At 51.0% G+C, this 15513-nt stretch overlaps 1 protein-coding gene across 1 annotated transcript in view; it reads left to right on the top strand.

The window, feature by feature from the left end:
* The window catches only part of LOC130491453 (Golgi integral membrane protein 4-like), a 43461-nt gene extending 28602 nt beyond the window's left edge, over positions 1–14859 (top strand). Inside the window, exons 7-14 of the mRNA XM_056865196.1 lie at positions 1083–1235; positions 2092–2379; positions 3518–3654; positions 5343–5551; positions 9510–9571; positions 9729–9890; positions 11890–11958; positions 14709–14859. Of these exons, the coding sequence (XP_056721174.1) occupies positions 1083–1235; positions 2092–2379; positions 3518–3654; positions 5343–5551; positions 9510–9571; positions 9729–9890; positions 11890–11958; positions 14709–14810 (1182 nt within the window). The 3' untranslated portion in view covers positions 14811–14859. The remainder of the gene's footprint in view (positions 1–1082; positions 1236–2091; positions 2380–3517; positions 3655–5342; positions 5552–9509; positions 9572–9728; positions 9891–11889; positions 11959–14708) is intronic.
* The last annotated feature ends 654 nt before the right edge of the window (positions 14860–15513 follow it).

Below are 15513 nucleotides of genomic sequence, written 5' to 3'. Positions count from 1 at the left end.
CTGATTCAGTAGAAGGCAACTTTGCGTGCATTCATGTGCCCCTATGTGCCAAAGCATGTCTTCCACTACAGACGAGCCAAGTGACCCAAACCATGTTCTCCAGGGTCTTGGGCACGAGGGCAGAGAAGTAGTTGGCAGAACCCTTTCCTTCTGACAGCTGCATCTCGATGGAAATCTGCTACGAAATGGACATTTTGTCTGAAAAGAGCTTTTGTCTTCTGTACTTCAGTTTGGAAGGACCAAGAAAGGCTGGAGCGCACAGCTGTTGAACTGGAGAGGGTTTTTTTTTTTAAAGCATGCAGGGGGGGGGGGAAACACATGCATTTATTCTGTTCACCGTTCACTTTAACTCCTTTTGGCAGATGGTTCCTGCAAATGCCCCAGGGATGTTTTTCTTCTTGCTTCTTGTGCTTCGAACGGAAGCAGCAAATGGTGGCGGGCATGCGGGAAGGAAAAGGCTAGGCTAGAACCTCTCTCCCTGAAGTGCTTAATCAAAAAACACTTTTTTAAAAACTAAGGGAGCTTTCAGAAATGGCCTGCTTCACCTGCGGCCTGAAGTGGTACAGTCCACTCCACCATTTCAGGACTGTACCACGTCCTTTTGCTGCATTGTACAGACTGGGACAAAGTCTTTGGGTCTCCAGGGGTGAATGTTTTAAGATCAGCCAGTTCTACAGTTACTAGACTCCTGAGGCTTAGACCCTGCATCCAAGGGGCTAGGGTTGCTAACCTCCAGGTATTAGCTGGAGAGCTCCTGCTATTGCAACTGATCTCCAGCCAATAGAGATCAGTTCACCTGGGGGAAATGGCCGCTTTGGCAATTGGACTCTATGGCATTGAAGTCCTTCCCCTCCCCAAACCCCACCCTCCCCAGGCTCCACCCCCACAACCTCCCACCGGTGGTGAAGAGGGACCTGGCAACCCTACCTGGATCTGACAACCCTATAGCCCACAGTTATCTTTGCACGTGTGAAGAAATGGACTATCCCCCCCCACACACACAAAAGTATATGGAAACGAGCTATGCGCGGATGTAAATTGTAGACCATGACCGCCTGCAACTTCTCTTGCCGTTCTTCCAGGCCCAAATGGACGAGTTCAGACAGCTCAAAGAGACGCTTCAGAGGATGCCAAGCTTCAAGGAAGCGGGAGCCGCCGACGGGCAGCAGCAACCGATTCCCAACCTGCGGCCCCCACAGCCCGCCCAGGGCCTGCTGCAGCTTGCCAGAGACAAGGTGCTCTTTCCCTCTTCGAAATCCTTTGCCCGTCACGTCTGCTCACTTTGCGATTTCTTTTCATGCCGATATTTGTCCCCCTCCCCTGTTTAAATGCACAGTTGGCCAAACAAAGGAGTTCTCCTGTTGAATTTGGCAGGGCTCGGGAACTCTTACCGATGCTGCTGCAGCTAGGATTTCAGACCTCCAGGCAGTCCAGGTAGTTCCTCTTTCCTCGTCACCTGGGATCCTCCTGCCTCTGAAAAGAATGTGTGTGTGTGTTTGTGTGTGAAGTGCCGTCAAGTCGCAGCCGACTTATGGCGACCCCTTTTTGGGGTTTTCATGGCAAGAGACTAACAGAGGTGGTTTGCCAGTGCCTTCCTCTGCACAGCAACCCTGGACTTCCTTGGTGGTCTCCCATCCAAATACTAACCAGGGCTGGCCCTGCTTAGCTTCTGAGATCTGACAAGATCAGGCTAGCCTGGGCCATCCAGGTCAGGGCCGAAAAGAATATACTCACTTGCAATCCATACCTGAAAGAAAATAATAATTATTAGTCTATAGGACTGAGATTTTTGAAATAGGGGACATTATACTTATTGGATGTGAACTTTTGTATGTATGTGTGTGTGTTTATGTGGTTTGTGTATAATACAGTCTCTTGTTTAGCTATACTAGGTGTATCATTTGTGTCAGATTTTGAGTAACCATATTTGTACACAGAGGTGTCTGTTTTGGATTACTAACCTCCAGGTAGTGGCTGGAGATCTCCTGCTATTACAACTGATCTCCAGGCGACAGAGGTCAGTTCCCCTAGAGAAAAGGGCCGCTTTGGCAATCGGACTCTGTCACCTGTCATTCCTGCTCTTCTCTCTAGGCTTCCCCAGGCAATGAGGACAAACCTCCCCTGAGTCCCCTGGAACAGGCCGCAGCTCCCCGGGAGAGCTCACTGGTCGCTCAGGCGCCGGATCCCAAACGCTGGAAAGACGAGAACCCTCCCCGAGGCCAGGTTTCCCAAAGCAACAACCGACCCGTGCCGCTTGGCCAGCTGGCGCCTCTGCGCGAGCCTCGCCTGCCCCTCGCCGTTTGGCCTCCTCCGGGGCCAAAGGACGGCCACGTCATCCGTTTCACAAGGATGGTGAACAGCGTGCAGAGCGTGAGCCAGGTAAGAACACGGAGCGGTTCGAAATGTTCTGCGCTGGAGACGACACGCTGAAAAGGTGCAAAACTCGTGTGAATGTTCCCCTCCTTCTTGGATGCTGGGTGTCGACCCTTGAGTCAGGATTTGAACTCGAGGCCCTCGGTCACAGGAGTCACGCAGAGTAGAGCCAGGTATGTTGGCGCTGTGCTACCCCTTGTGGTGAGCCAGAGAACCGCAGGTTAAAAAGCCCTTGTGGGCTTGGATCATTATAGCTGTAATATATATGCATGCTCACAACTGGGTAATGAAAATTTTTGGACGTGAGCCCCTTTGAGGTTTACTCATTTACCCAAGTGTTCATCGATTGGGTGAGGTTGTTTTATTCGTTCCTCATCCCGCTTCTCTCTTTCTCTTCGGTAACAGACTTTTAACTCTATTTTTACGGACTCTGCCTTGTATTGCTACTGTGTTTTTGCATTGGCTTTAAACCGATTCTACTTATATTTTGTTACTGGCTACCAGGGTGGTGTAGTGGTTAGAGTGTTGGACCAGGAACTGGGAGACCCAGGTTTGAATCCTCTCACTGCCATGGAAGCTTGCTGGGTGACCTTGGGCCAGTCACACAATCTTACCCTAACCTACCTCACAGAGTTGTTGTGAGAAGAAGAAGAGTTGGTTTTTCACCCCCCCACACACATTTTTCTCTACCAAAAGGAGTCTCAAAGCAGATTACAAATTCCTTCCCTTCCCTTAATTGAATTCCTCAGGGCCTGTAAGATGGAGATATTTTGCCAGGCATATGGTTGAGGCAGCAATGGTTCCCTCAAGAAATTGGCCTCCCTTTCCCTTCTCCTCCTCATGCCTTTTTACTATCTTTTGGCCCTCTGCCCACAATTATGATGGGCTTCCTCACCTTTATGATATAAATTTATTGTGGCAGAAGGTATAGATTGAATGGCCATTTTAATGTATTGTATGTGTTGGAAATTTTGCATTTTAATTAATGTTTAATGCATATTGTATGGTCCGTACTGCTGGAAGCCACCCTGGGCCCATCTCGGGATGGGAAAGGGCGGGGTATAAATGGATAAAATAAGCAAGTAAACAAATAAATAATCTGGAAATGCTGGGGAATTGCTCCTGAGGTCTTGTTTTCCTGTAGGATCAAAAGGCTTTGAAGATTATGCAGGAAGAAAGGGAGGACCATGCAAATTCGCCAAGGATTGCACCTGGCGAGAAAGCACAGGCTTCAGAGAAAGAACCCTCCACGGGAAATGACCGCGAGCCCGTGGTGCAGAGGTAAGTGTTAGGTCGATGGCCATCAGGTAGAATTTCCCTCCTAGTTCCATTTTCCAACAGGAATATTTCTCAACATTTCCATCTGCTCAGGACCATCAGCGCACAAGACACATGAACACCTCAAGCTGCCTTATATTGAATCAGACCCTTGGTCCATCAAAGTCAGTATTGTCTGCTCAGACCGGCAGCAGCCTCCAGGGTCTCAGGGTCTATCTCATCACCTACCTGCCTAGTCCCATTAACTGGAGATGCCGGGGATTGAACCTGAGACCTTCTGTATGCCAAGTAGATGCTCTACCACTGAGCCACGGCCCCTCCCTTACTTAGGGACTGGTGAGGTGGAGTGTTGATGGGAAGGAGGACGCAGCACTACATAATGTTAGTTCACAACTGTTACACTCTGTGGTTTTGCTTTTGTGTGAGGATCTCACATTTTTGGGTTGCGGGGGTGGTTCACTTCCTCTAATTAAGAGGCATTAAGCTTTTTATTGGGAATGAGACTCCCTTGCCTTTTGTCTCATTAATCGGTAATCCATCCGACTCTGTGGGAGAAGCCAGAGCAGAGAAGCTAGAAGGTATTGTCTTATTTTTTCAAGTTTATATGGTATTCCAGACACAGCAGGATAGTAGATGCTGCATTGTCTCTTTCCAGAGTATGGGCTATGGAAATGGTAAGCAGGGATACCATCGCTTTCATCTTGCCAACAGCCCCGTCTCTCTCCGTGAATAATGCAGCAAACCTGTCAATCTTCAGTCTCGGCTTTCATTTTTTTTAAAGAAAGGACAAGTTCTATCCTTCATGGTGGTGAAGGAATCTTACAGAGGACAATGTAGATCATATTTATCTTCCCGATTGGTGGGAGGATCTTCCGGGCTTCATGGCCTCCCTATTCAGCCAGCGTGATGTAGTGGATACGAGAGGTGCTTTGGAGCAGTGGACTCTAATCTGGAGAACCAGGTTTGATTCCCCACTCCTCCGCATGAGCGGCAGACGCTAATCTGGTGAACTGGGTTGGTTTCCCCATTCCTACACACGAAGCCAGCTGGGTGACCTTGGGCTAGTCACAGCTCTCTCTGAACTCTCTCAGCCCCACCTATATCACAGGGTGTCTGTTGTGGGGAGGAGAAGGGAAGGTGATTGTAAGCCGGTTTGATTCTCCCTTAAGTGGTAGAGAAAGTCGGCATATAAAAACCAACTCTTCTTCTGCTTCTTCCTCTTCCTCTTCCCTTCCTCTTCCTCTTCTTTTTCTTCTCCTTCTTCTCCTGCTATTACAGATTTTGACTGTCATTTTTTTAAAATAAACTTGGGATACAGGTTCAGAGCTTCCCTCCAAGATGACTTTTGACCCACCACTTCAAAAGTACCATTCTGCGCTTCTGAGCTCAGCACCAAAACAAAGCCTGTGTGCAAACTGAAGGAGCAGGTGAAAAGGGGTGAAGGCCAGGAATAATTTATCAGGGCGATTGACAAACCGGCCCAAATGGTGAAATTTGGCAGGTTGCTTCTACAGCTTCCCAGCTCAACCAAAGGAATAAAAATATCGATCTCTTTCCTGGAGTGTTGCTTGGGATCTTATTTCCTGCTTCAAACCGATATGCCCGTGTGATTCCAAAATCATATTCACCCATGCAGAACAGTGAGAAGGCCAGTACGATTCTGACGTTTCTTTTCTTTCCTCCCACCCTAGTTGGCAAGACATCGTGAACAAAGTGAACGCCCAGATGGACGAGGAACAAGCGCCCCGGCAAAGTCTTCGCCTCCCCGCCCGAGCCGAGCAAGCGCTGCCAAACCGCAATCGAATGCCGAGCAGTCAGCAGCAAGGGGCCGAACGGCAACAACCACGAGCGGGTTGGGAAACAGGGAAAGGAGGAACGGATGATGAGGAGCTTCAAATGGGTACTGCTTCTGGGATCTGGAGTGGTCTCAAATGGGCAGGCGTCGTGGACTTGAAAGCAGAGCAGTGGAGGCTTCTGGGATATGGCCACTGAGAATGCATATTTTGGTGTAGCGGGAGGAAGCAAGGAAAGGACTGCATTGGTTTGCAACTACTAGTTTAACAAGGGCATATTCTGAAGGGCCAGGAATTTTGGCTCTGCCCACTGCCAGGAAGTTTGGGTCAGCTCCCAAGGAACTGAGACTTAGCCTAAAGAGGTTCTTGGACACCCAACATAAGCAGCACCCTGAGGCTTTGGCAGAACTATGACCTCTTGCAACTCAATCTGGCCACCTTTTCACTAGGAAAGGGAAGTATGTGGTGATGGCTGCCAACTAGAGTTGCCAACTGCCAGGTAGTAACAGGAGATCTCCTGCTAATTCAACTGATCTCCAGCCGATAGAGATCAGATCACCTGGAGAAAAATGGCCGCTTTGGCAATTGGACTCTATGGCATTGAAGTCCCTCCCCTCCCCAACCACGCCTTCCTCAGGCTCCACCCCAAAAATCTCCCGCCGGTGGCAAAGAGGGACCTGGCAACCCTACTGCCAACCTGGAAGGCTTGAAGAGGGGAGTGGACATGTTCATGGAGGAAAGGGGTATTCATGGCTACTAGTTTAAATGGATACTACTCATGATGCATACCTATTCTCTCCAGGATCAGAGGAGCATGCCTATTATCTTAGGTGCTGTGGAACACAGGCAGGATGGTGCTGCTGCGGTCGTCTTGTTTGTGGGCTTCCTAGAGGCACCTGGTTGGCCACTGTGTGAGCAGACTGCTGGACTTGATGGGCCTTGGTCTGATCCAGCAGGGCTTTTCTTATGTTCTTAAAGTAGGAAGTAGCCCATTGTTGTGAGTTGGGGGAAGCATCGGTGCCCCACCAAAGAGCCAGGCGGAAGTGCGGAGACATGGGAAAGAAAACAAGGGTCTTGTTTGGCGAGCGGAGCGCTCTGCCCTTCTCCGTGGAGTGCCGCAGCTGGTTCCTTCGGCTTTGATTCGACCCACTTTCAACAAGTCCCCCCCCCCAGGATTTTTGCTAATTGCTTTGCATCAAAGCCAAAATCCTCGCAGGGTGGAGGAGGCTCGCAGCGTGGGGCAGAGGGGATCATCGGGAGTCTGACCTCCGTGTCTTTAATTTGGATTAACACCCGAGGGAGAGGCTTTCCTGCCCCTGCGATGAGGCTGTCTAATTGGATCCCTTTGGTGGCTTTGTCTGTATTTCGAAAGGGAGGAAAAAACTAACCCAACAGAGTTGGGGGAACGTCTTAACAATTTGTCTAGCCAGCTTGCCCCATAAGACCGCTGCCGGCTTTTACTTTGGCTGAAGACATCTTTTCGCCTCTGAAGCTATGCTCATTAAAGTAGTGCCTCTCTGAACAAGAGCAAAAACATGCACAGCTTTGCTGGATCAGACCAATGGCCCACCTGTTCAATCATCTTATTCCCACCCCCCAACCCCGTGGCCAACCAGACACTCCAGAAGAGCCGCAAGCCGTGGCACAGAGGTCAAAGCCTCTTCCAGTACCGCCTCCCTAGTAACTGATATTCAGAGATATACTGCCTCCGAACATGGAAGTTCTGTTTAGACATCATGACTAAAAGCTAGCTTCAGACGGTAGCCGTGTTGCTCTGCAGTTAGGGTTGCCAACCTCTAGGTACTAGCTGGAGATCTCCTGCTATTACAACTGATCTCCAGCCGATAGAGATCAGTTCCCCCGGAGAAAATGCCTGTTTTGGCAATTGGGCTCCATGGCATTGAAGTCCCTCCCCTCCCCAACCCTGCCCTCCTCAGGCTCTGCCCCCAAAACCTCCCGCCGGTGGTGGAGAGGGACCTGGCAACCCTATATGTGGTAGAACATCTAGGGGAGGGGCCATGGCTCAGTGGCAGAGCCTCTGCTTGGCATGCAGAAGGTCCCAAGTTCAATCCCCAGCATCTCCAGTTAAAGGGACTAGGCAGGTAGGTGATGTGAAAGACCCCTGCCTGAGACCCTGGAGAGTCATGGACAGGGGCTATGGCTCAGTGGTAGAGCCTCTGCTTGGCATGCAGAAGGTCCCAGGTTCAATCCCCGGAGTCTCCAGTTAAAGGGACTAGGCAGGTAGGTGATGGGAAAGACCCCTGCCTGAGACCCTGGAGAGCCGCTGCCAGTCCGAGTAGACAATACTGACTTTGATGGACCGAGGGTCTGATTCAGTATAAGGCAGCTTCATGGGGAGGTGCCATGGTTCAAAGCCTATGCTTACCATGCAAAAGGTCCCAGGTTCAATCCCCGGCATCTCCAGTTAAAGGGACTAGGCAGGTAGGTGATGTGAAAGACCTCTGCCTGAGACCCTGGAGAGCCGCTGCCGGTCTGAGTAGACAATACTGACTTTGATGGACCAAGGGTCTGATTCAGTACAAGGCCGCTTCATGTGTTCATATGATGTCTGTTTCTTAAAATTATGGGGAGGGGCCGTGGCTCAGTGGAAGAGCCTCTGCTCGGCATGCAGAAGGTCCCAGGTTCAACCCCCGGCATCTCCAGTTAAAGGGACCAGGCAAGTCGGTGATGTGAAAGACCCCTGCCTGAGACCCTGGAGAGCTGCTGCCGGTCCGAGTAGACAAAACTGGCTTCGATGGACCACGGGTCTGGTTCAGTATAAGGCAGCTTCATGTGTGTTCATGTGATTCGAGTCCACTAGCACCTTAGAGTCCAACAAGATTTGGGGGGGGGGGTATAAGCGTTCGAGAGTCAAAGCTCTGATGAAGGCCTGCTTGTTTCCATGGCGATGGAAGACGCAGCCGCGCAGGCCCCTAAACTGCTGCAGCACGGCTAGGCCGCCGGCGACAGTCTTGACTGGCTGCGCAGCTGCGTTGTTTCCATGGATACCGCCCGAGGGGAAGGACAGCATCCTGGACATACCGATTAGGAAGGGGCTGCCGACTAACTTGGTCCTCTGTCTGTAAAGGAACTGGGGCGATACGTATTGCAATGGTTTTCGTGCCCACCTGCGATCGGTTGTGCTTAAAAAGGCATCTGCAGAACTCTGCTCCTCTTCCTGGAAGCTTTGTGGATTCCTTGGGCGTCAGGCGAACCCAAGCAAAATCTCAATACCCTTTCCCTAACAGCTGTTTCTTAATTGTAACGCTTAGCATGTATATAGTGCCCAAAATACTAGCCAAAACATTACCCTGTCACTCCTACCACAACCCTGATCCTCAGGGATCTCAGAGTCGCATACACGATTCACCCCTGCTTTACATTATCCTCACAACAACCCTATGAGGTAGGTTAGGCTGAGACACAACGGTGGCCCTCAGGCCCCGCAGCAAGCTGAATGGCAGAGTGAGGGTTTGCACCTTGGTCTTTCTCCTCCTAATCTACCACCCGAATTGTTGCACCATACTACTTCATACCTTGGAAATGCTTGTCTTTGCAGCCAGGCCGGTCGAAATTGAGACAGTGTGGGAATCTCATCGGTGCCCTCCGAATTACAAAATAGTTCATTGCGGAGGGGAAGAAATCAAAGAGCTGGTGGGAAAGTAGAGAAACTGAAAAGAAGGAATTATGAGGAGCCCCAAGGCATAAGGAGTCCCGTGGCGCAGAGTGTTAAGCTGCAGTACTGCAGTCCAAGCTCTGCTCATGACCTGAGTTCGATCCCGACGGAAGTCGGTTTCAGGTCGCCGGCTCAAGGTTGACTCAGCCTTCCATCCTCCCGAGGTCGGTAAAATGAGTACCCAACTTGCCGGGGGTAAAGGGAAGATGACTGGGGAAGGCACTGGCAAACCACCCTGTAAAAACAAAGTCTGCCTAGTAAACGTCGGGATGTGACGTCACCCCATGGGTCAAGAATGACCCACTATTTGCACAGGGGACCTTTACCTTACAAGGCATAGTGCCAGGTTTCAATGCAGTAACTTGGCATATGTGTGTTTGTGTCTGCAGATGCGGGTATGATTGAGAGAGAAGAGAACCCCCGGAAGGAATCGGTGATCCAGGAACCGATGGTAAGAGGAGGGGGAAAAACTGACTTCTGGGTGGAGCGGAAAAGCCACTTGGGATTTTAAAACATGGTCCAAAGCGTTGAAAACCGGAAATGTCCGATTCGCTCAAACGAATACAAAACCAAAGATTGGATATCACCAACTCTTTGATCCTATTCAGGTACCAGACAATGCCGCGGATCCAGCCCAGGACCCCAACAATCAAGGAGAAGACGAATTTGAAGAGGCAGAGCTGGAGCGGCCGGACTTTGAAGAGAAAGCGGGCCAACTTGGCCATACTCACCAGCCCGCTAAAGATGCCACAAAACAGAAGATCCAGAAGGTAACCAAGCAGTTTTGTATGTTGGGCAAACCGGTTCCATCTCCAAGTCTGTAAAGTCTTGAACTGGAGACCCTAGTGAAGAGGTCCCTGATGCAGCCACCCATTGGGCGCCATGGTACCAAGCACTATCTTCCCTAGCACCTATCAAATGTTTTTGGGAAGTGTGCAGGACCAGGTGGGGCTTTTGCCCAGCAGGACCATGGCTTAGTGATAGAGCATCTGCTTGGCATGCAGAAAGTCCCAGGTTCAATCCCTGGCATCTCCAGTTAAAGGGACTAGGCAAGTAGGTGATGGGAAAGACCTCTGCCTGAGACCCTGGAGAGCCGCTGCCGGTCTGAGTAGACAAGACTGAAGGGGCTGTGGCTCAGTGGTAAATCATCTGCTTGGCATGCAGAAGGTTCCAGGTTCAGTCCCCAGCATCTCCAGTTAAAGGGACTAGGCAAGTAGGTGATGGGAAAGACCTCTGCCTGAGACCCTGGAGAGCCACTGCCGGTCTGAGTAGACAAGACTGAACGGACTGTGGCTCAGTGGTAGATCATCTGCTTGGTATGCAGAAGGTCCCAGGTTCAGTCCCCGGCATCTCCAGTTAAAAGGACTAGGCAAGTAGGTGATGTAGAAGACCCCTGCCTGAGCCGCTGCTGGCCTGAGTAGACGGCACTGACTTTGATGGACCAAGGGTCTGATTCAGTAGAAGGCAGGTTCATGTGTTCATGTGACTGGCCATTGGGGATCTGATTGGCTGTGCAGATTTAAAATAAACCTTGCTTTGGCAGCAGCTAATACCGCAGCACAAAGATCTTCACTGAGCGACTGACGATAAGCCATGGTTAAGCAACATGTCCCTCTTAACAGGTTAAGCAGAGCTTCTGCCTGAAATGTTGAAGAGTTACTATTAAAGTTATGCATAACCTCCCTCTCTGATGTTTTGTGGTTGGCTCCCCCTCCCGTGGCACCCATTTCGTGGTTGCCCCCATCACTCTGCATCAGAATTCCAAAGACGCCCGCAGACCCGAACCCGTTGGGGGATCCCCTGCTACAAAAAACAAGTGATTTACTATCTGCTACTAAGAAAATTATTTGCTGCTCTACAGCACCCCCAATGCATGTGGCCAGAGGGTGGCATTGCAGCTACCAACTCAGCAAGTCTGAAAGGAGGATCCGGCAGGGTCCCACCTGGTCCCATAAAACTCCTGACTCTGGCTCCACGGTCCGAGCGGCCTCCTGCTCTTGAGCACAGAATGAACTGTTCTCGGACCGCTCGTGGCCGCTTACCTGTCCTCCCTCTTCCTGGCTCGCTTCCAGACTATTATCCTTGAGACGAGCTTTAGAAACACTCGCTTGTTTTGACAGGTGGCCGTGCTTTCTTCATGTCGCTCCTTCCTCAAGGCGGCATTTTACCTGTCAGAATCTAAAACAGAAAATTGGTAGGTTGGGCCGTGTGTTCTTTTAAAAATAAAGGACGCTCGTGAGATGGCGTTTGCGCTTCAAGCTTTGTAGCCTATGGCTGTTTTTTTTGCTGTGGACCAGGGTGTATTTTGCTGCTGCATTGTTGGTTTTTCTGTTAGCTAGATGCCACATGCCCCAGAAGGTCGGATCAGAACCAACGTGTTGAAATTAAATCAAAAGAGTTTCTGTCTAGACATTAGGAAGAATTTTCTAACCGTTAGAGCGGTTCCTTGGTGGAACAGGCTTCCTTGGAAAGTGGCGAGCTTCCCTGGAGGTTTTTAAGCAGAGGCTAGATGGCCATCTGTCAGCAATGCTGATTCTATGATGTTGGGCAGATCATGAGAGGGGGGGCAGCTTGGCCATCTTCTGGGCATAGAGTAGGGGTCGCTGGGGATGTGGCGGGGGGGATAGTTGTGAATTTCCAGCATTGTGCAGGGGGTTGGACTAGATTACCCTGATGGTCCCTTCCAACTCTATGATTCTATGATTCTGTTCTATATGATTGGACTGAAGAGTGTCTCCTCTCTCTGTCCCTGTCTTTCCCCCCTACCAGGATGCTGCCGGACTGAGGAAGGCTGCAAATGATCCGATGGACGATTATCAAGACCAGGAGCAGGACCTGGTACGAATCCCGGGATCTTTCCTCACTCTTGCTTCCTTTTTCTACAGCCGTAAGGAGGGAGTGTTAGCAAAACACACCCACACCTAGGGTTGCCAACCTCCAGGTGGTGGCTGGAGATCCGCTATTACAACTGATCCCCAGCTGACAGAGGTCAGTTCCCCTGGAGAAAATGGCCGCTTTGGCAGTTGGACTCCATGGCATTGAAGTCCCTCCCCTCTCCAAAACCTGCCCTCATCAGGCTCCGCCCCCCAAATCTCCAGGTATTTCCAACCCGGTACTGGCAACCCTACCTACACAACCAAATGCTCGTTGTAAAGGCTGAGTGGCCTTTGAAGCTTCTGAAAGTTAGTAAGTTCATCCACATTGATTTAGAGCAGCTCTCCAGGGGTCTCGGGCAGTGAAAGGCCTTTTCCTGACAACTGGCCTGAGATCCTTGAACCAGAGATGTCAGGAACCAGAGAGCTGTGACTAGCCCAAGGCCACCCAGCTGGCTTCATGTGGAGGAGCGGGGAAACCAACCCTGTTCACCCGATTAGAGTCCACACCTCATGTGGAGGAGTGGGGAATCAAACCCAGTTCTCCAGCTTAGAATCCACTGCTCCTAACCACCGCGCTTAACCACTACACCACGCTGGCTGTCTAATGCCATAGAGTCCACCCTCGAAAGCAGCTGTTTTCTCTAGGGGGACAGATCTTGGTCGTCTGGAGATCAAGTGTAATAGCAGGAGATCTCCGGGTGTCACCTGGAGGTTGGCAACTCTTACCACAGAGCAACGACCCTTTTCTGGGAAGCCCATGTGCTTGGCCATGGCGAAAGCATTGTTCTGTCCTTGCCAGTGTGGTGTAGTGGTTAAGAGCGATGGTTTGGAGTGGTGGACTCTGATCTGGAGAACAGGGTTTGATTCCCTACTCCTCCACATGAGCGGCGGAGGCTAATCTGGTGAACTGGATTTGTTTCCCCACTCCTGCACATGAAGCCTGCTGGGTGACCTTGGGCTAGTCACGCTCTCTCAGCCCCACCTACCTCACAGGGTGTCTGTTGTGGGGAGGGAAAGGTGATTGTAAGCCGGTTTGAGTCTCCCTTAAGTGGTAGAGAAAGTCGGCATATAAAAACCAACTCTTCTTCATGATGCAACGTGCCCTTTCCCATCCCATGGCCGTTTCTCTCTTTCCGACGATTATTATGTTTAAGCCGCCAGCATGGCGTTTAATAACGATTTAGGCCTCTCTCTTTTCTGTAATGTTTTGGCATTTGGTTAAGAGGTAGGAGTGGAAGAAAAGGGAAGCACTTTTTTTTTTTCCATTTCAAGCCACCCTTCTGTCCTCGGATGAACCCTTTTGGTATCCTTGAGTCTCATGAGACGTTCGGATGCAAATTATATCCGCTTTGGAACGCCCGAGGAAGCTTTGATTGCAAGCCGGGCAAGGAGCTGCCCGTTTGTACAGCCTGCGGGTTCCTCATGAGTGTCAACAGTTTGTGCCATTTTTAAAAAAATAATAATTTGTGCTTTACAAGCACAACGGGAAGCAGCTAATATGACTGCACGGGCAGTAAAGGAGGTTTTATTCCCCTTCCCCACTCTTGCAATAATAGACCTGGAAGACAGCAAAGGGCTGTCCAGTTAAATCACATCTGCCCCTTCTGTGAGGCAAGAAGAAGAGGAGGAGGAGGTTTTTATATGCCGACTTAAACAGTCTTCCTTACAATCACCTTCCCTTCCCCGCCCCGCAACAGACACCCTGGGAGGTAGGTGGAGGTGAGAGAGCTCGAAGAGAGCTGTGACTAGCCCAAGGTCACCCAGCTGGCTTCATGTGTAGGAGCGGGGAAACCAACTCAGTTCACCAGATTAGCCTTTGCCACTCATGTGGAGGAGTGGGGAATCAAACCCAGTTCTCCAGATTGGAGCAGGGGTATCAAACATAAGGCCCAAGGGCCGGATCCGGCCCCTTGAGAGCTCTTATCTGGCCCGCGAGCCAGCTACGGCAGCCACCACCCCACTCTAAATCAGGACTGGCGAGGCATGACCCGGCCCGACCAAGTGACGTTGATGTCGTATCCAGCCCTTGTAACAATTGAGTTCAGCACCCCTGGATTAGAGTCTGCCGCTCATGCGGAGGAGTGGGGGAATCAAACCCGGTTCTCCAGATTAGAGTCCACCGCTCCAAACCACCGCTCTTAACCACCACACCACGCTGGTTCTGAAAGCCAGAGAAGATTCCGGGAGTGGAGCAATCCTCGCTCGAAAACATAAAAAATTAACAGCCCTGTTTAAGTGCCTTTGGGGTTGGTCACCAGCGGGGTGTGCATTTTGGAAACTAGGCCAGGCTGCTGTCTCAGTGTGTTACTTGGGCGGGTTAATTGGGTTGGAAGGGAGTTGGTTGCCCAGTGCCAGAGAAGGGGCAGGTCGGGATGTATCAAAAGCCCAGGAACAAGCTGAACCAAGCCGGCCCCATAGGAGCTGACCGGCTCAGACCCGGCCAGCGGGAACATCTTTGCCCCCCGATGGCAAAGGCTGAGCAGAGCAGCTCCCTGTGGGGCTACCAATCCTGCCAGGGATCAGTTCGGCTTGCACCCGCCGGCCTACCACTGGTCCTCCGAGGAAGTGGCTCGTCAGGAACTGCCATCCCGTGGCAGTGAGTTCTACAGGTTAATTGTGCAAAAAGGAGTCCGTGTTCCAACACTTTCTCCATGCATTGGTGCCACGTTTCGATCTCGCCTCCTGCTTTCCCTCTTCTTTCTGTGACCCCAGGAGGATCACGGAGGCGAGGTGGAAGATCCCGACGACCTGGAGCCGGTCCGAGGAGCCAAGGGCCACATAGAAGGAGTCGGCAAGAAAGACGATTACTACTGAGGATTTTGGCAGCCTGGGGGAGATCGGAGAAGAGCCTGGAAGGGTGAACCGGCCTAGCGGCTGTGGTGGCGGAACTGGACTCGTTTCTTGAGCCGCAAGCCCCGACGGCCCGCACTTCAAGAAGATCACACCGACAGCGCAAACTCGGACGTCTCTGTGTATCCAGATAGCGAGTCCAGGTTGGCGTATGGGGCAGATGAGCTCTTGGAATATTAGACACTCTTTCCCCCTCTCCCTCCCTCCCTGTGATTTCTTGAGGGAGGGGGGGAAATCCAGATTTCCCTTTGGATGATTGCCCCATCCCTGTTTCAGAGTTATTTTTTAAGATTTGAGACGTGGAGAGGAGAAGCCAACTTTGCACGACTCCGTTAGCCTCGGTCTGCTTGCGTTGGCCTATTTCCTATAGTCCTGGACTCACTCGGCCACTCTTTCATTCAAGGTCTGTCTACCTTTATATATAAAAAACAAATCTTTTTGGTACCAAGGTCTGGCTCCGTTGTTGTCCGTTTTGTTATGGGCAGGGGGGAGTGGGGCGGACATTTAGGGTTGCCAACCTCGAGGTACTAACTTGAGATGTCCTGCTATTACAACTGATCTTCAGCCGACAGAGATCAGTTCGCCAGGAGAAAATGGCTGCTTTGGCAATTGGACTCTATTGCATTGAAGTCCCTCACCTCCCCAAACCCCGCCCCAAACTCCGCCC

The sequence above is a fragment of the Euleptes europaea genome, chromosome 19 (assembly GCF_029931775.1).
Source record: "Euleptes europaea isolate rEulEur1 chromosome 19, rEulEur1.hap1, whole genome shotgun sequence".
In the NCBI taxonomy this organism is placed as follows: Eukaryota; Metazoa; Chordata; class Lepidosauria; order Squamata; family Sphaerodactylidae; genus Euleptes; species Euleptes europaea.
The sequence above is the reverse complement of the archived record's forward strand: the minus strand, read 5'-3'. Positions and strand labels throughout refer to the sequence as shown.